Source organism: Trachemys scripta, chromosome 10 (genome assembly GCF_013100865.1).
Source record: "Trachemys scripta elegans isolate TJP31775 chromosome 10, CAS_Tse_1.0, whole genome shotgun sequence".
In the NCBI taxonomy this organism is placed as follows: domain Eukaryota; kingdom Metazoa; phylum Chordata; order Testudines; family Emydidae; genus Trachemys; species Trachemys scripta.
The window spans coordinates 22,674,904-22,695,972 of NC_048307.1; the positions used below are offsets into that span (position 1 = coordinate 22,674,904).

Consider the following 21,069-nt stretch of genomic DNA (forward strand, 5'->3'; position numbering starts at 1 on the left):
CCATTCCCTGTCCCCTGACCGCCCCCCCCAACCTCTGCCCCCTCCCTGCCCCTTATCCAACCCCCCGGGCCCCAGCCCCTTACCCCCGGCACCCCCCTCACCCAGAGCCTCAGCACGCCGCATCCAGGAGCGTCCCTGGACAGCGCTGCAGCATGGCTCCGGCGGGGCCTGAGCTCCTTCCCGCTCAGAGCCATGTGGTAAGGGGGCAGGCCTGCAAACTCCAGCGGGGCCTGAGCTCCTACCGCTCGGCCCGGAGCTCGCAGCCCCGCCCCCTTACCACACGGCTTTGAGCGGGGAGGAGCTCAGGCCCTGTCGGAGCTAGGGACGCTCCTGGATGCGCTGAGGCTCCAGGAGAGGGGTAGAGGTGGGGTCGGGCCGGGGCGGGAGCCTCAGCCATTCTCGTGGGGGCCCCTGCAGAGCCTGGGGCAAATTGCCCCACTTGCCCCTCCCATCTTGGCAGACCTGGTGCAGGCAAGAATGGCAGAATTAGGCCCTTAACTAAAGTCTTTCCTTTCCTCTGTTGGTAAGAAAAGTAATTACATTTTCATACCCACCCGAGCAAATCTACCAGGGGATTGTTATGTATTTACATTACAGTAGTGTCCAAAATGTGCTCGGTATGGTACAGACATGTAGGAAGACATGGGCTGAAATCCTAGCCCCAGTGAACACAATGGCTAAACTCCCATTGAGGATTTCACCCATGAGACCTGCCCTGAACAGCTGACATAATGGCTGATGGTAATAAACAGAGGATGAGGATGAGAATGAGAGTAAGTTGACATATCTATGTGTTCTATTTAAAGGTAGCTACACTCAGAACATTACTGCTCTAGAATAACTCAATGGGTCTCAAAATTTTTCATATTGTAGAACACTTCCCTTCTAAATCCCATACTTTGCCCCTGGCAACTACAGAGCTTAGTTAGATGAAAGAATAATGTGAAGGTTTTAAAGAGACAGTGAATACCATTTCTGAGGTTGCTTTGGTAAATCTCTCTTATTCCTGCCTCTCATTTTATGTTTGTGCTGTTTATTTCCTCTCCTGGGGTATAAGGAGTAATTTAATATTCGCAAATCTCTCCTCTTGAAGCTTCCAGTGCATTAACCACTCCAGGTCATTCTGTACTTGGTTTTGTTTATCTATGTGTGTGCTATGCTGGTACTCCTCTAACTTTGGAGTTATCAGAAAATTTGGTCACAGCCACCTTTATAGTAAGGAGTAGACATGAGGTGGTGCAGGGTTTTTTTACTTTAGATGGTCAGAAAAGTCTCCTTTAAAAATATATCCTGGTCAGTTAGCACTATTTACTGTGCTGATTACCGCCAATAGAAAAGAATGACAAAGCACCATTTCGCTTGAAAAGGATCTCTTTTCTATTCAGCAGTCAGCTCCACCATGGGTGATGGGAGATATGTATCTTGGCCTACAATGTCTTGTTTGTCCTTTGTTTATTAGGCCTTGGCCAGTGCTATTTTATGTGATTTTTTTGTCAGACCTTGGACAAGTTAGCAGGAGAACAAGTTTTGGCCTCACCTTCCATGAGCCTTATATTCAGAAGGCTAAAGTATACTTGGTTTGTAAAGAAGATTAAAAAACAAAACCTGATTTGAGAGTTCTGGGGAGGGATTTTTTATGGCTGACTGTGAAGTCATTTGTTCTTTCCTAAAGGCTGCAGCATGTCTAATGCATGTCTTGAAAATATTAATGGTGATTGTGGAATCTAGAAAATAAAAATATAAACCCCAAGACATGTCCAGGGTGTGGATAGAAGGCATTTACTTAGATATGGTTAGAATGAGGCATGACAGAACTTGTAAAGGGGAATCTTGCACTTTGCTTCCACCCATCTAACCAGAGTAATTAGTCTAATTCAAGCACTAAAAATTAAGCTAGTCAAAATATGCTGGAAAAGCTCTAGTGGAAGATGGAACTTTTCTCAGCTTATGGGCGAGAAACAGGAAACATGTTAGTCGTCTCATTTATTTGCTTGTGTTTTCAGAAAGTGTTTATCCTCTTTAGAGCGGAAGAAGGAAGAAAGGGAAATCATGAGTGTTCATGTGCACATAGTAACCAATGGTTTAACATCAACAGAGGTGGACCAAAACCACCAGTCTGAGGCTGAACTCCCCTGAATGAACTTCAGGCCCTCATTAGAACTTTGACTCCTATCTCTATGAGCAGCAGCACCTAAACCTGAGCTCTTCATACACAGATCTCCACTTTGCTGCTCAGGCCTGTAATAATGCTGGTGGTACAGAGACAAGACTCTATTGTAATGCGTACAATGGTGGTTCTTCACTTGGAGCTGCCAGCCAGACACAGACTCTCCCTCTGGTTCTCCGGCTCCCAGAATAATGAAGCAGAACCTGTGCCAGTGGGTCTCACAGCAGAGTCCTGGCCTGGACTAAACAGTCATGGAATGAACTTCGGACTCCATTATGTGGCCCATTTCACTCACACATTAAGGCTTCTGATCTGAGGATTGTAAGAATATTTTATATTGTGAAAGATGTTGGCTTCTATCCAATTTAGAAAAGAGATGATGTTCAAATGTTGTAGTTTTTATCTTTTGCCAGAAAAAAAGGCAAAATCATTGTTCCAAAATGACTGTGTAATAACAAGTCCCTTGCGGTATATGGTGTTTTCCCCTAATAAAGTCTTTTCAGTAATTGCTATTAGAGGACTTTGCAATGTATGTTGCTGCTTTAATCTTAGTGTTATTGTAAATGAACAGTTATGGTATCAGTCACTGAAGCCGCACATAGATTTTTTCTTAGTGCATTTCTACAATTAATTCTGATTTGTTGTTGCAGGATCTCAGGAGAATTTAGGCCCGGAAGCTGCCTGTATGACTGAGTGTGCTGGTGAGTAAGGCCAAGCTGGTATTCAGAGCAGGTTTATAGTCACAACGCACGACTTTGCGGTTTGTAACGTGCTGGACTTTTCAGTGGGCATTGCTTTATTGGAAGGATGATAGTAATAACTGAACTGGGATTTACTGCTGTTTAGCTAATTTATATTCATGGAGGAAACTGCTTCGCACGGGTGAGTCTTATGTTGCACTGAGTTGCTCTAAGTTAACATTCTATGGACTCAGATCACACAAAAGTTAAAACTAGCCTACAGTGTGCTACAAAATATGCAACGCAAAATCCTGCCCTGAGTCTCTTTTTCCGCATCCTATCTGCACAGTAGCAAGCTAGGAGAAAGACCTAGCACTCCGTCCACAGAGCCTGGCTATTGCTCCTGGGGATGCTCCACAGACTCAAGGGTTGGTCAGCTAGCTTGTGTGCATGCACCAGTAACCAAAGCTTCCTGCTCATCTTGACAGCAGGTGCTTGAGTGCACACTGCTCCTTTACAAACAACAAGCGGAGAATCAGAGAGCGCTCTGATCCCAGGTCCCCCTATATGCCGTCCTGCACAGCCAGTGTAGCTCAGAGTCTTTTTGCTCAGCCATCATTCCAGTCCAACCTCATAATTCCTAACAAAAACCTGGTGTTTTTAAAGGGCTTTCAATTCCCCACTGAGCCTGCAGGTGGAGCTAAAGAAGAGCAACATGGCAAATGTTGTGGCCATCTTTCCCAGGCAGCACCCTCTTAACCTGATGCAAGAGAGAACGTTTTAAACAAACTCTCCTGCTTCTGCTTTACAGTAGTTCCACTGCTAAGATAAAGCTACAAATTTGTGATCTTTTAGGGATTTCACCACTGTCCTCCTGAGTGTCACCGTGGCATGCCCTGGCCCCCAGAACTCATGCTGGTGGAAGGGTTACAACTCTGATCCTCCAGCCCTTAAAGCACAGCTTACTATCATCTGAACTAAAGGAGATTCTTCTTTGACTGTAGCCATATAGAGTCTATGACACACATTAGCATTTCTGACTTTTTTTAGTAGAGGGCAGCACAGCACACGTGCTCTAGCCAGTTCATTACAATTAAGTGGCTGTTTTAAATGACACATCTTGTAGGGGATTGTAGTGAAAGAAGCAATATTACCCTGATGGCTGTGTTCAGTGGGAGATAATTACATGGGCTGAAAGCCAAGTCATGCAATCAGATCACAGTTTACATCAAAACCCCTTTATCATTGTAACCCTTCTGCCCATCTAAGTTGGCAGCAACAAGGGCCGGGTCCTGTATCTAGGGGTTCCGTTTCAATAACGCAATGCAAAACTGGCTCGAGCCCCCACCCAGTGACCTGGGACAATTACATACCACCCCCTGGGTGCCTCTAAGAGGCAATACTTCCCCTCTCGCAAGCACGGAGTCTGAGTGTAGCAGAAAATGTTTAATAACATGAGGTAAACAACATCAGCATAAAATTGGAAAAACACCACAAACAGGATTCATAACACAAACCATGAACAAAAAACCCACCCCAGCAAATTGGGCTGTGTCCTTTCCCTTGGGTTCTTGAATCCAGCAACCCAAAAATCACCCAGAGTCCCCAAAGTCCAACACCCCCAAAGTCTCTTGGGTCCAGCAAGTCCCAAAAGTCCAACAAACCCCAAAGTCTCTGTCCCTGGTCAGTGCAGCCCCAGAGTAAAAGGGGGGGGGACATGCAGGGTGTTAAGGGGCACCTTACGTGATCCGAGGCCGGCCGGCCGTCTCTCCGTGGGGTTTCCCGCAGCCTTCACCATGAGCCAGTCCACTTCCAGCCGCCCACAAACTGCTCCGCTCACCGACCTGTGAGCCGCTCCAGCCATCCCCGCAAACAGCTCCGCTCACCGTTCCTTAGGCCGCTCGCTGCTCCTCCAGTCGTCCCCACAAATTGCTTCACCAGCTGCTTAGCAATATAGCTTCAGGCTCCCCCACTAGTTAACACAGCACGCAGTGATCTTAGCTCTTAATAACTTTAGCTCTTTTGTGGTTTCAACTCATAGTAGGGGAACCCCGGTGCTAGTGCACCATTGGCCCAAAGTGAATTCAGCTCAGCAGCCTGTAACTAGACCCCTAATGGAATCAAAGTTAGCTCTGACATTCAACAGGGGAGAGAGTAGGTAGTGCAATTGGTATTTTAAACTCTCGGGGGGGGGGGGGGGGGATACCATCAGGTACAAAAACCTATCCCCATCCTCTCTCAATTCACTGGGTTTTGTAACCCATGCCCCTTGTCAAGCAAGTGCTACTTAGGTAATGGTGAAGGACTCACTCAGTCCTTCTGTCATACAACAGTTCCACTGGCCTTGATTCACAGAATCAGGGTAACAAAACTTTATTCTTCCTGCCCCAATAACAGAGAAAACTGGGGATCCCACACCAGCCAAAGTAACCACTTTGAGTTGCTGTTGTTTCATGCCAGGCGAGTGGGTGTGCCTATGCAAACAAGATCAGCCCCTGGAGTTCTTTTCCACACTCGCCATAATTCAACACCAGATGTCAGGGTAGAGCTCATCCTGATTCTGTTTACATCATTTAAATTGAATCATTCATCATGTAACTGTAAAAGACTTTAGATGAAGACATTTTGAAAGCAGTAACATTCCACATTTCCAGGATAGAGCAAACATATTAATCATGGCATAGCCACTAAAAAGGCCCATAAGTGCTTTAACAAGGGGTGCTGGGAGGGCTGCTGCACCCCTCTCGCTTGAAGGGGTTTCCCTCATATACAGGATTTACAGTTTGGTTCAATGGCTCTCAGCACCCCCACTATACAAATTTTTCCAGCACTCCTGCCCTGTTACCTTCTTTTGCGGTTTGCTTTTTTCATTGTTTGCCTGCTATTCTCGCTTTCTGAAAGGGAGGGTAGCATTCTGCATAATAAATAAGTCATGTATCAGTAGTAAATCTATTAAAATACAGCTCTGTTGAAATTGAAATGTTCTGTGAAATCCTTAAAGGTGCCACAGGACCCTCTGTTGCTTTTCACAGATTCAGACTAACACGGCTACCCCTCTGATACTGTGAAATCCTGCGGATTTTGCCAAAATTTTGTTCAGAAGAAAGACCGGTGGAAAAAAATTCTGACAATGTTGAAATGAAATGGTTAGATTTTTCATTTTTAAATGGCTTTTTGTTTTATTTTTTTTTTTAAATGTGTATTATGGCATTTTAAAAAAATAGAAAATGAAATTAATCCCTTCAATTTTGACAAAATTAAATGTTTTCATTGACCAAAACCGGTTCTGATTTGGAAATAGGCTACATTTTGAAATCTTGAAATCCTTAGCAAAATAGAGGCTCCATCATGTTTACAGCATCTAATCATTATCCGGAGCCCTTGTAGGGGCGAGATGTACCGAACACCATGACAGGAAGACATGTAACAGCATATATTACAAAGCATGATTTATTTTCTAAGGCTGGTTCCACTCAAAAGAATACAGTCAATAGCTCAGCACATAATACAGTCAGGTTCGAACTATCATAAAACAAATATTGGACTGTATCTGCTGGTATGACACTACACTGAGCTTGGGATGTACCCTTTTGACCTACATGCAAAAGAACTAAATCTGTGTGAATTTTTTTTTTTTTTTTTTGGCCAGTAAAGAATTCCAGTGAATGTGGAATGCCTGAAATTTCAAAAGTCTAAAGTTGTATCACTGTTTGGCCCTATGGTTCAAATCTAACCTACAAATACACTTTCTATGCTGTCCCTCTTCAAGGGACACACACAGTATGTTTTACTGAATAGTACATCACTAATGCAGTTCATATGATAGAAGTAAAAGGCTGAAGCTGTTGACAGCCATGTCATTGCTTCGAGCTAGGATCAGCCAGTGAAAACTGGTTCTGGCAAAGTGTTGGCTGTAGTGTCTGAAAACATGCTGGGGAGATTGTGTAGGTGTGGGTTTTTCCCTGGGACTAGACAGAACAGGGATTCTCTTTCCTTCTGGCTTGTTCATGAAGCTGAATTTGTCTCTAATAAACTGAATTGTTATTTTCTGCCTCGCCTCTGGACTCTTACACTACAGTATAACCCCAAACTGGACAATGGCAATCTGGGGAATGATTTCCAACTGGTTCCCCACACCACTGTCACTCATTGATAGCAGCAGAGTTACCCCAATCAACAGTTGTCAGTGGGAGGAAATCAGGCCCCTTTCCATTCAACAAACTTACAGAAGCTTCATCCCACAAGTGGAAGATAGAAAGGACCAAACTGATCATGTGTCCCTAATCCAAACACAACCGCTGCCTTCCCTTTCCCCCTTCTTTCCCCAGCCCAAACCTTCCAGGTTGGTATTTCAAACTGGCAGTTCTGACATAGGGCTCGTCTACACTTACTGCTCTGCAGCTGTGCCGCTGTAGCACTTAGTGATGACACCACGTATGCCAATGGGAGAGCTTCTCCTGTCAGTGTGGATACTCCATGCCCCAAACCCTGGTCTACACTACAAATTTATGTCCGTGTATGTTGCTCAGGCCGTGGAAGCTCTCCTGTCAGCATAGGTAGCATCTTCACCAAGTACTACAGTGGAGCAGCTTCACTAGTGCAGCTACACTGCTGCAGCGCTATAAGTGTAGACAAGCCCCGAGAGGCGGTAGTTGTGTCAACAGGAGAAGCCCTCCTGCCGACATAGCGCTGTGTACACGAGAGATCGGTCAGTATAATTGCGTCACTCTGGTGTGGATTTTCCACACCCCTGAGTGATGTAGTTATTCCAACATGAGTTTGTAGTGTAGACCGGGGCATAGAAATTACTCCACAGTTCATCTGATAACAGATGTGCAATTAACAGCACATAGATTCATAAAAGTGTAGGACTGGGAGGGCTTGTCTATACTTCTGGCTAAATCAGCACTGATGCGATCGATGCAGCAGTGTCAATTTAGGAAGTCTGGTGAAGACAAGCTAAGTTGATGGCAGAGCGTTCTTCCATTCACAACGTCTGTATGCCACCTCCCCGAGAGGTGGAAGGTAAGTTGGCGGGAGAGCATCTTATGAATTAGTGTAGACCAGCCTCAAGGGACCTCAATTGGTCATCTAGTCCAGCCCCCTGCACTCAAGCCAGGACTAAGTCATAGCTAGACCATCCCTGGCAGGTGTTTGTCTAACCTGCTTTTAAAAATCTCCAGTGATGGAGAGTGCACAACCTCTCTAGGTCATTTGTTCCAGTGCTTAACCACCCTGACAGTTGGGAAGTTTTTACATGTCTGAAATGTACTTGGAGAATTGTAAAGTCTTGGTTGTCTCGTGTTGCTGTCATCAAAATATCTTGCTTGAATGGTGGGAAGACTGCGGTGCCATGACAATCCTGCCTTATTGCCCTCCCTGCTTGTGGTATGATTAGACTCTTAACACTACAGGGCCTCCGATGTTATGGGCCACACTGTGGCTGGGTCCTGTATGAGTGTGCTGGGGGGAAGGAGGGCACGCCTCTTCCCTGTGACCTCCATGCAGGAGCTCCCGGGGGCTTCATACTACTGAAAATCTGGCTACTTCCATTATGAGCCTAAATGGGAGCAGAGTACTTCTGAAAATCTGGCTACTTGCTTAGGTGCCTAAATGGCCTAAATCAGTGTTTCTTAAACTGGGACCGCCACTTATGTAGGGAAAGCCCCTGGCGGGCCGGGCCGATTTGTTTACCTGCCGCGTCCGCAGGTCCGGCCGATCGCGGCACCCACTGGGGCTGCTGGAAGTGGCGCGGGCCGAGGGATTTACTGGCCGCCGCTTCCAGCAGCCCCCATTGGCCTGCAGCGGCGAACTGCGGCCAGTGGGAGCCATGATTGGCCAGACCTGCGGACGGGGCAGGAAAACAAACCAGCCCGGCCTGCCAGGGGCTTTCCCTACACAAGCGGCGGCCCCAGTTTGAGAAACACTGGCCTAAATCTACCAACATTCTCTTTATTTGCTGATAAAATGTAGAAGGGCACACACAGGTTTTTGGTTTATTTGTTTGTTTCCTAGAACACAGTGGGCTGAATTTCCCCAAAGGATCCAGATATAGCTATAGGTATTCAACAGCCACCAATACGTTCCTGCAGGGAAGCATCTACAAAAGGAGTGGTATGTCTCTGGAGAGCACAGTGATCATTGAAGCCCTAGGAAAGTGCCAGATGGTCTTAAAAGTGAGTATTGTCATGAGTTCAACAAGTGCCTCAGTGACTCACTGCAATTCATTGACACACGAGAGTGCCCCTCCCTAGGGTGACTGCTCCATATGAAATATTTGGTTTACCTGCAAGTAAACAAATCCCTAGGACTAAGCTCCAGATTAAGTGGTAAAGAACTTTAAAGGCTAAGTTACATAAATCACTCCCTTCCCTGAATAAAACTGCTGCTTTACTGTTGTGCCATGAGAAGTGGAGGAGGAGATGAAGCCGATGTCCTTAAAAGAAACTAAGGTGATTTTTAATCACTTTCAGATCTGTATCAGCAAATTAAAAATAGCCATGGTTGTTTCTTTGAGAGCGAACTTCTGAAAGGTCTGGGATCTGTTGGGAATAAGGCATGTCTAGCACAGTATAAAATTCACTGGGCCACATAATGCTCCCATTGAACTCAATCAGTAAATTGCCACTGACTTAAATGGAGCAACAGCCCAAAGACTCAGATTGGACGCTTTATCCAGGCCAAGTTCAGGTTGGGCATTATGCATAGATGCCCAGCAAGGAGAAATTAATTGCCTGTACCAATTCTGGCTTCCTTTCAAATTCACAGAGAGGGTAATTCATAGATTCTGGGCACAAAGACCCACAGAGGCGCTATGGTGAGCCTTTAGGTCAGGGGAAGGCCCACACTTTGATGTATATATGACTTCTGTTTTATTCATGACCCCTATGCACATGCCGTTGCTCATATCCTATTTACTCACTTACTTAATATTCTTGTTTTACACAGTCACAATATTATCTGAGCACCTAGGTCCTTGGGCGTGATTTGGGGGAAGATTCTGTATTCAGGGGTGTGTGTGACTGGAATAATATGAACTGCTTTTATGGCATATCTGTGCTTTTACTGACCCAGACATTGAAAGAAGGCACAAAAATGTGCTTCAAGTGGAGACCACAATTTTATTAACATATCTAACAAAAGACATGGGGATTGAGCAGCCCCCTACAAAATTACCAGCAGGAACTGGGCCAGGTCCGTACCCAAGCAGACCTCAACAGGAGAAGGGGAAGCTACTCCTACCCCATCCATGCTAACTGAATAAAGGGGAGTGGCTGGAGCTGCCATGATCCCCTGCCTACCTCACTTGATGGATAAGGGTCCAGATGAGGGGTCTTTGAGCTGCATGAGATGCTCAAGCCTACACCACCACCCTGCAACACCAAGAACGAGGCCCAGTGCCTTCCAGTGCTCTGTCTTGATTCAGGCCCGCTTATAACTTGGAATTTCCTGCCAAAACTAGCTGCACTGGCCTCTCTTTTAGAATCTGCAACAAAAATTAAAACCAAAATAAACAGCAACCCTGGTTCAGCCTCTTGGACACTGAGAGGCTGGTAGATAAACAGGTCACCACATGAGCTGCCAGTTCTGCCCTGTGGGACAATTCCTTCCTGACCCCAAACAGTAAACAGCCAAATCCCCAGACACCTAGGAAGTCCAGAAACCAACCGAAGCATACCTCCTCCTCTCTCCCCCCCCCCCCCGAGCCAATGAGGGTAGACTAAAGGCTGGATGCTTGCATAATACCCAGCAGGCCAGGAGCCAGTAGTGTCTCCCTACAACTCCTGAACCAGCCAGATATGTGGGAAGGGATGTGGCCACCACACCCACACTAACTTGGGCCACAGGGTGCTTGGGAGAGGAGAGCCTGGATCCTTCTCCCTCTGACCAAGGGCTCTAGAGGTGTCTGTCCCCATGCCTGATCTGGTCAATGCCCCACCCTAACTGGGAAGGGGCATAGAATGTGAGTGCTCAAAATTGGACCTATACTTGTTTTTGGTGGTAACTGGTTGACTTACTGATATTTCTATCTGCTGTGTGCTCTGTGCCAAAGAGTATACCATAAGGTGATAGCTTCACACACCATTTTCTCACTGGTATACCTCCAGCGTCTGCTTGTAATTGCTGTACCAGACACACAAATTCCCCCAAGCATGGGAAATGCAGCCTAGCACATTTTGCTATGAAAGTAAAAACAATTGGGGAGGGGAGAGCTTAATAATGCCCCAAAGAAGGCTCAGACAATAGGCAGTGTTTAACCTGTTCCCCTATTGTATGTGACCCACACAGGATACGAGCCTGTTAGATCCCCAGCTGCAAAGCTTTAGCTGAAGCTGCAGCTTGTGCTGTTAGCTCTGGAGGTCCCTGGGTCAGTTCATGGTTTGTTGGCCAAGTATTTTGTTCAAGGCATTGTGTGTAGCTAAGCTCCAGCTTTTCCCTTTCTGTCTGAAATCAAAATGTCTCTTGCATACATTAGTCTCACCCAGGCTGGGAGGCTTGCTCCCAGATGCAGGTTAGACATGCCCTATAAGGCCTGATCCTGCAACCCTTATTCATGGGAGGGAGGGGGGTGTCTGTGTGTGTGTGTGTGTCTGTGTGTGTGTGTGAGAGTAGCGTTGACTTACATGAGTAAGGGCTGGAGAATTGGGCCATTACTTTGTATTCCATTTTGTATTTCCTTGTCCTTGTGTGAATTGAAGCCCACAAGTTCCTGTTGACAGTGGTGTTCGCTGCACTGGCATTTTCTTTCCTAGTTGCAAGGTGTACGGATAAAGACGACCCTGGCATCCAGAGAGGAGTCTCGGAAGGAAATGGACAGTTTAAGGTAACATGGCTTCTTATTTGGCTCAGTTTCTTTCTTTAGAAACTTTCTTTAGCAGCATCATATTACCATTCTCTCTCTTTCATTTACTTTTTAGCTGTCCGTTGAGCAAGCATTGATCAGGATTACAGCATTGTTAACAATAGCTAAGGGTCATGTGGTTAAAAAAGATCTCTTTGGGATTTTTGTGTCAAAACTGTACATTCAGTGGATGATTACCACAATTGGCTGTGCAACGCCTCAGACACCTAGCTGGCTACTTGCATGTAGAGATACCTGATCTGGATCACAGTTTTGATAGTTTCATACACACATAGGCCCTGGGTTGCTGAGGTTTTGAAAACCTGACTCTTAAGGTATAATCTTGGAGTAGTTTATATTTTGCATGATGAAAATATGCTTTGTAGCCTTCCAGAATATTTAAAGGATATTTTTCAAATATCAACTTCTTCCTTGTATATTTCTTAGTAGCTCATTCATAGCATGCTGTTATTGGGCACCCCTCTGGCTAACTAATGTACAGACACGTATGGGGATGACTATACAATAAGACCCTTACAAGCCTTGGAGGGGTGGTATTTTCCCAGACAGCTGATGTTCCTTGCATCATCAAGAAAAGCGGTTTTGTTGTCTGGTAGGCTGAGCTGGCTAATCTCCCTGTATTGTCCCTTGGCTTGGATTTCCAGCCTTTAAATAACACAGAGATCTGCACCAGGCCCTCAAAAATATAATTAGTTCAATACAGAGGGTCAGAAAGAGCATGTTTTGAGTAAATGCATTGCTTTAAAAAATATTCATTAGGAAAAGCTTTTGTTCCACAATATGAGCATTGATATCGGAGTTCAGACAGTTTCAGGCCCAGATGCACCTTCCTCTGGAATGCTGGCTGTGTGGTTTTCTGTAGAGATAAGAGCTGTTGTGTCTATTGTTCTCTGCAGAAAAGCCAAAAATGCAATGGCAGAAATGGTGAAAAAAGGATTCACTGAAGCTTGGCTACTAAAAATAATTATTCAGAACAGCGACACCTTATTTGCATTCTCTTCAGCCTAGTGTATATACTGTGGTTTAGCCAGCCCTCCATACATGCATGCAACTCCCGCTGAAACTAATGGGACTCACAGAGACATATCCATGGGAAATACCCTTGCTCTAGACCAGGGGTCTCAAGCTCAAATGATGACGAGGGCCACATGAGAACTAGTACATTGGCCCGAGGGCCGCATTACTGACACCTCCCCCCGTGCCGGCCTCGGCCCCGCCCCCACTCTACCCCTTCCATGAAGCCCCGCCCATTCCCTGCCCCCATTCCAACCCCTTCCCCAAAATCACCACCCCAACTCCGCCCCCTCCCTGCCCCCAGGGGAGGAGTGTGGCAGGGGCTCAGGGCAGGGAGTTGGGGTCTGGGATGCAGGAGGGGTGAGGGGTGTGGTAGGGGGCTCAGGGCAGTGAGGGGAGCTGTGCGGAGTGCAGCAGGGGGTTCAGGGCAGGGGATCAGAGTGCAAGGTGCTGCATGGGGCTCAGGGCAGGCAGGCAGGCAGGGAGTCTGCCCTGCCCCCACTGTGCATCAGGCCAGAGCTGCTCTAGGTAAATGCGGGGGGCCGCGAGGAGCTCGCGGGCTGCAGAAAATAACCCCGTGGGCTGCATGCGGCCCCCAGGCCGCGTGTTTGAGACCCCTGCTCTAGACACAGCCACGTCTCCCTTGGCGAGAACTTGATCTGGATGACATTCCACAAATGACATTTTTCTCTGAGGCGACTTTTTGCTCTCAGTGGTGGGAAGAATGGTTCATTTGGTAGGGAAGGAGCAAATGAAATGTGTCTCTTCCACTGATTCGCCCACAATAGGAGCAATCCTTGTGATAGGAGTACAGTAGAACCCTCTTCACAGGGATACCAGAGACAGTGGCATTGGAAGAATTTTTGTAATGGGGGATGCTGAAAGGCATTGAACAAAACTGTAAACCATGTATATGATGGAATCAAGTCGGGGGTGCTGCTGCACACACCTCCCCCCCACCCCCCAGCACCGCTAGTTCCAGCACCCCTGCCCATGGATAGCCTTTCCTTCCCTGTTCAGAGGAATTCCTGATGAACAGAAGTCAGCATTTTAATGCTGAAACTGCCTACAGAGCCCCTCATGGCCATGGAATTGGGCAGAAGCACTATCTACCCTGAGATAGGGACTGAGTTTGCTGCCTGTCCCATGCTGGCAGCAAGGAGAGATATATGTGACTCCTGTTATGGTGGCCAGGCATGTGTATGCATCATGGAAGGAGCCATTAACAACAAGTCTGTTGGGAAGCCATTCCTTCCCTTTCTGCATGTACCACAGGTATTGAAGGGCAGCAAGGTATCAGAGGGACAGTATGTAACTGAGACACACACACCATGCATGGCCCAAGATTCACTGAATTACCACAAGTCTTCACCATTAAGTAGTATTACTGTCTTCCATTCAGCAAGAGCTGTTGCCATTAAGTATACTTAACCTTAAATGGGTTCCTTGGGAGCTGTCCTGATTATGTCCCAATTAAGTGGACTGGGCTGTGTTTCAAAGCAATTCGCTTGATAGTTTGTTTTTAGAAGTCTTGTAGGGTACCAGATGACTTTGTGAAATAGGAGGGGCTGTTATAAAGTGTGGGGTATGTGACAGAGTGAGCCAATCCTATTGGAGGGACGCTACCAAGTCAAAATGTCTGCATCCATCAAAGCTCTCAAATTCCCATTGCAGCCAGTGTCTGAACCTAGCAGCTGTGAACTCCTTTGTTGCAGGGAAGTACTAGCGCAGCATCCACTTCATTTTTCTTTCCATGATGGGAAAATTCTGAAGATCTGCCCCTGGCAGCGGGAACAGGCCTGGGTGCTGAACATCAAACGGGGCATTCTCAGCGTTCTTCAGACCTCACCTGCAGCTGCTGGAGGTGGAACTGTTGACGAGGTGCGCACTGCTGTACTCCAGGCTGGCTTTTAGCTATCTCCTTTTTAAATGACCAAAAGTTGTTGCCGCTTCATGGCCAGTCAGTAGCCTCTGATGGTCTCACTATGTTTCCAAGGCCTGGTCCCCACTAACACCCCACTTCGGACTAAGGTACGCAAATTCAGCTACGTTAATAACGTAGCTGAATTCGAAGTACCTTAGTCCGAACTTACCGCGGGTCCAGACGCGGCAGGGAGGCTCCCCCGTCGATGCCGCGTACTCCTCTCGCCGAGCTGGAGTACCGGCGTCGACGGCGAGCACTTCCGGGATCGATCCCAGAACATCGATTGCCTGCCGCTGGACCCTCCGGTAAGTGTAGACATACCCCAATTGGACACATCATAAAATTGGCTCTTTTCGGCATTCTTGTTGGAAGTCTAAGCAGAGCTGGCTCAACTACTACTCTGCTACCCTGGAAGGTGGCTCCTTTTTGCTCCCGAGCAGAGCAGGGTAGAGTGGTGGAAGGAGACCTGTGCTGTACCTATTCTGTGGGCAAAGTCCAGACTTTCCTAACCAAGAGCCTGATTCTGCGCCCACTGAAATCAACAGGAGCTTTGTCATTGACTTCAAGGGGTTGCGAAATCAGGCTTCAAGGCTCTTAGCTGAGCATCATTTGAACACTATGTTTGAAAACATAAGGTCAAATTCTGCTGTGTTGCACTAAGGTAAATCTGGAGTAACTCATTGAAGTCAGTGGGTTTATATGAGTGCAATACAGCCATATGAAGTCTCAATGGCACTTTAAGCATGTGCCTAATATTAAACATGTGGTTAAGTGATGTCCTGACTGGGAATGTTTTTCTGAATCAGGGCTTATGGTACAAAACAAGTGGAGCAATATGTAATATGTGTTTAAGCAATTATGTAATTAAAAATCTTTCAGATTGAAGTTAAACCCTCCAATCTGACTTTTAAAATGCAAGATCATCTCACCAGACCATTTTAAATGCATGTGCCTGCCCATGGTATCTGTGGCAAAGCTAATGCATTGCAAGGGACAATTCAGTTCCCTGAGCCTTTGCTACTTCAGGAAAGCAATTATAGTTAATAGCTGTAATGATCGATATAGTCTGTTTGTATTGTGTGTGAGTATATGTAGATAGGTAGCTTTATTGGTTTTGTATGTTTGTTACTAGATGGATATTCTGGGAAAATGCCCAACCAAATATCAGCGGAAAGGCTCTCTTGTTTTGAAGACAAAGGACTTAAACCTGTGTTCTCACCGGTATTCAGGTTTTATTTCCCTGCAATCCATAGCTCTGCCTAATGTGCTGGTAAGTATTGGGGGATTGGTTGAGGTCCTAACAGGAGTCCTTGCTATTTTCCTGAAGTGATTAAAAAGGGCCAGGCCTTTAAGTATTTATAACCAAATCCTGATGTCAAATATATTTAGTGACGTGTGTTTCTGCTAATCAGAATGTTTCTGATTATTTAAATAAAAGTTACTCAGGCTCAATTACACTTTATGTATGTCCATACCTACTTAAATCCTCAGAAATAAAACCATGTTAGATTCCTTTGATTTTGCTGAGATTTGCTGTTGTATTTAATGAACATTATCTGACAAATACAGCATGTTCCTATATGCTCATGCAACTTTAACTCTGCCCCCTTGCATTATTGCATTACAGTAACATCTTTAATGGCACAATCACAATCAACTGTATTATCAGGCTTTCTTCATCATTTAATGCACAGGTTGGACAACACGTAGTCAACCTTTCGATATATCTGTCTGAGGTTTTTCTGAGAGCCCATCTACCTAGTTTTTAAGTAGCAGATGAGGGCGCTGATTAGTATTTATTTTTTTATCCTCATCGTTCAATGAGCAGATCCCAGCCTCATTCATAACACACCATTCCCCCTATGCAGTGAGTGTAATAAGGGTTTTCTGGACTCTGGATTCAGTCATTACATACACCTGGCTTTTTGCCTACTTGCGATCTCTACGCAACTGAGAAAGGTCCTTTGGAATGGCAACACTTAAATAACCCAAGTAGCAGACAGTTTTAAAACTGATTCTGAGCTCTTCTGGCAATGAATTTTATTGATCTTCTTGTACTGAGTCATTAATCACATAACTGATTAGCAGACAGCAATGTATGGAGGGACTGGACTGGTTAAAACTCATGGGTTGGATAATCCTCCACCGCTCCAAATATATGGTGCTTAAAGAGGTGATTTAAAACTAAAATTGGAGGGGAAAAATAGAAAGCTGTGGATGAAAAAAGGCGTATGTGAGCTAAGTGTCATGTTTTTGGAAAAATCACTAACAGTTGTTTTAAAAACTTAAGGCTTTCCCAAGCACAATCAGTGTTCATGTCTGTTTTTTACAAACGCTAGCAACAGAAATAAGTCAACCACACATACTGTACCAGCCAGCTGTCAGCTACTTGACATGAATAGCTTTTTGTTGCACTCAAACCTTTGCTGGCAAAGTAGACCTGGTAAAATTGGTGCCTTATGGAATAAAATGAAACGAGTCCAGTTCATAATGAAAGTTGGTGTGAATTCCATTTCAGAAAAGGGAAGTGCAGGTCGGAAATTGGGACCTTATTAATGTATCCCTCTCTAGGAATCACAACAGGTCTAGACAGGAATGTCGCAGAGCTTGGGTTCTCTGTGAAGTCTGTGTTTCCCAGAAGAGATTGTGTGAATGGACACAGGTTGCAAAGAGTTTCTCTGAAATGTTTGTTTCTCTCAGTCGCAGCAGCAGATCCTGTCCTCCAAACTGGAATGCGCTCAGAGCTTTAAGGATGGAATCCTGGCAGAGGCCAAATGCACTGAATCCAGTCTTGTCACACCTTTCTCTAGGAAGGGCAGTGGGGCAAAGACACAGACACAGTCCTCACTGAAACTACTTCAAGTGGAAGCAGAGATGTTGTACCAAACAGGTTACTTGATATTTCCAGTAACAGCAAATTAAAGTGATTTCCTGGGGAGAGGTGGAAAAAAAAAGTATGTGGGCTGCCTCTTGCCTTCAGTCTGCCTGTAGGAACTCCCATTTTACCAGATCTTTCCTTTCACGTGCTAAAAGGCATGGAACGGTAGACTGTAACTGTGGATCTTGGGCTGATGCCCATTGCCTGCTCTGGGAGACAGGGCCCTGAGGTTCTATAGGCCTGGAAGGAAGTGAGTCTCCAAAAATGGTGAGGCTGGTATCTACAAGTGAGAGCTCGCAGCTCTGACTTCCTCCATGGCCGACTCCTGTTCCGTGTCTTTCCTAACCCTGGACCTGCAGCCATAAGCATCGACTTCCCCTCTGCCCTGTGGGTGCTTGACGCTCACTACCTCCGCCCCTGCCCCTGCCCCACCTCGCCCCGCCCCAATTCCACTCCCTTACCCCAAGTCCCTGCCCTGCCTCTTTACCGCCTCCTCCCCTGAGCGCGCTGTGTCCCCACTCCTTCCCCGCCCTCACGGAAAATCCTAAGCGCCACCAAACAGCTATTAGGCAGTGGGTGGGAAGCACTGGGAGGGGGAGTAGCGGGGACGCGGTGTGCTCGGGGGGAAAAGGAGGTGAGGATGGGGTGGGGGTAGGGGGAGCTTGACTGCTTGTGGGTGTGGAGCACCCGCTAATTTTTCCCTGTGGGTGCTCCAGCCCCGCAGCACCCACGGAGTTGGCGCCTATGCCTGCAGCACTGATTGGGGCCCTCCCCAATGCACATACTCCCCCTGCAGTGGCAGAGTGTGCTGCTTAGCTCTCCCCAGTGTATGGTGCCTAAAATATCAGAAATTCCAATGGACTTCAAAGGAATATGCCAAGTAGAGCCCCGTTTCCATCCATTTCCTCATCTCCCTGGGCCTGTCTCCATTGGCAGAATGAATCTGGTGAAGCCAATGGAAGGTTTGCGTGAGTAATGATTAAGGAATGGAGATCTAAACGGGGAAACCTTTCATTTTATTGGTGCATATTTCCTTATAATTTATTCTGTTTTTAAAAAAATTCTAATTTCTCAGAATATCCATATACATATGCTGACATAAGAAGACAAGGCCCCTAAAAGTTTATAGTAAGAGTCCAAACATGTCTCTTTGGCACCCAACATTCCAGTTGAGTTGACTGGGAGTTCAGAAATAGAGGATCGGGCCAGTAACAAGACATAAGTAGATGGGGAGTGATGAAAACAGGCAGGCAAGGTGTGGGAAGGAGAGTATGTGATTGGTTTTTGTTTCATGTGTGTCTTGTTTGTTCCGTGTCTTTCTATGACTTTTCCTTGCAGGTTACATGCTCCTTTAGGCAATGTACTTAAACACATGCTTAATTTTAAGCATGCGAGTACATCCGTTGACTTCAATTTAGCATATATTTTAGAATTTTGCTGAACGGAAGCTGTAGATGTTGTCCTCACTGCCAAAAAAGGTGTATTTTTACTGTGGTCTAACTAATACTTGTTAGCTGTCCTCTGTTAAATCCTAGTGGAGACAAAACACAGTAGTTTTTAATGTGAGGTAGGTGGGCAAGATCAGCGCTAAATCCCTATCTATGGTTGACCTTATTTATTTAACTTGCAAAACTACAGTGCCTTGTCTACACTAGGAATTTACATAAATATTAATTATCCCATAGTAAAAATACACCTTTTTTGGCAGTGAAGACATAGCCTCAGAGCATAAGATTCCCCAGGTTTTAGTGTTAGCCACAGAAAATAGTTGACTGCTGCATAGTTGGTTTTTTTCCCATGTGTTTCCAGTGGACTCCAATGATCTCTATGTGAGTAATATGCTGTATGAAAGGGAAGAAAATGAGAGGCCATCCACAGGAGAGGAAGTGGCTGAACTGGTGCGGAAGCTCTGCTTAGCACACAGCATGAGTTTTGAGGTAAGCCTTTTTTTTTTATACAACATCCACTTCATGTTCTTTAGTGGCATAACCAACCATTTGGTGCTATGATGTGGTTCACACATGTAGTCCATGACTCCCAGCAAGGCAAGTTAATATCCTAATATTGTTTGTCCCTTTTAATCATTCCATAGGAACCAAGCCTCGGTAGGAAGGGTGTGAACTGGGATTCAAGAGGCATAGGATGATCTTCTTATTTATTAAGATTAGGATTGTGGTAAGCATGGAGAGGTCCCAGGCAGAATCAGGGCTCCATTGTACTAGTACTATACAAATAGAGGAAAACATGATCACTGCCCTGGAAAACTTAAAATCTAAATTGAAACAGGGTATAGCAAAAAAGCATAACAAACAATGGGAAGGAAGGAGGATATGGGTAACAGCAACAAGATTATATGGATTTGTAGGTCAGTTACTGCACACATGGTTCCAAATCATTTGAAAGTATTTTTTTTAAAGAAAGAAAATCAGCTACTCCCTACTGCTGCTCAGGTCTACCCATTATTAACCTGCTGACTTCTTGCCGGATTCTGTTTCTACCCCGTCACAGGTTTCCTTTGTAGCTTTGGGCAAGTTACTCAAGCTTTCTGTGTCTCAATTATCCATCTGTAAAATAAGGCTCATAATATTTCCCTCCCTTAGTCCCCTAGAGAAGTAATTATAGCTAGCATGCGTGAGGGGCTCGAATACGATGGTGGTGAATGCCATTGTAAAGCTTGCGCATATATAGGATTAAATAGTGGTTGTTCCTTGCAGTGTAGTTGCCCAATGCTTAATGCTTGTTTTCATAGGAGTGTGTACAGTGTCCAGGGTCATGCTAAATGCTTTTAAAATTGTTACAGATTTATTCATGAGATGTAACAGGAAAGACTCAAATAGCTATTCATAATTATAGCTCTAATGTAACCATATTACAATTGCTGTGTGAGATCATGCTAAATCACTTTAAAGCAATAGGGTAAAGGTGACCACAAGTTCTTTTATTTGTTGCAAAATATCTGGTTTCCTATACCGCACGGCTGGAAAATGATTATATATTTATTTAATATGCTGAATAGATTTGGGCCAAATTAATCCCTGGCATAACTCTTTTGCATTTATTTGAGCTACATCAGAGTTGAGGTTTGGCTCAATTTGTCCCTATTAGAACTCTTTGAGGAGGCAGAGAGGAGAGAGAATGGTGTACTGTAGCTACCTTTCAAATTGGTTCAGTGTTTAGGACGTAAAAATATATTCATTTATTTATCCTTAATTCTTTCCAAAATAAATATCTATTTAACTAACCTTTTTAAAAGGCTGGAAAAATGTATGAGGTGCCACTTTATATGTAATAATTTGAAATGTCTCAGAGTTTCATTACTCTGTATTAATTTTAATAAAATAGGAGAGTGATGCTTTCACATGGTATATAGCTGAGGACCCAAAGTGGAATGTTTGAATTAGCAGTTAGCATTGTCATAAAGCACAGGCTGATAGGTTTGAGTACTGCTGGCATGACCTCGTGTTGAGATTCTCTTCCAGCCTCCAGAATTGAGATGAAAGATCCCCGTAAATGGATTTGTTAAATGTAAAGGGTGTCTTGGGA

General features: G+C 45.3%; 1 protein-coding gene across 1 annotated transcript in view; it reads left to right on the top strand.

The window, feature by feature from the left end:
• LOC117884128 overlaps window positions 1-21,069 on the top strand; it is a 189,630-nt gene that overhangs the window by 7,734 nt on the left and 160,827 nt on the right. The window contains exons 2-8 of the mRNA XM_034784275.1: window positions 2,818-2,868; window positions 8,863-9,023; window positions 11,601-11,671; window positions 14,440-14,605; window positions 15,781-15,918; window positions 17,349-17,538; window positions 19,336-19,463. Of these exons, the coding sequence (XP_034640166.1) occupies window positions 2,818-2,868; window positions 8,863-9,023; window positions 11,601-11,671; window positions 14,440-14,605; window positions 15,781-15,918; window positions 17,349-17,538; window positions 19,336-19,463 (905 nt within the window). The remainder of the gene's footprint in view (window positions 1-2,817; window positions 2,869-8,862; window positions 9,024-11,600; window positions 11,672-14,439; window positions 14,606-15,780; window positions 15,919-17,348; window positions 17,539-19,335; window positions 19,464-21,069) is intronic.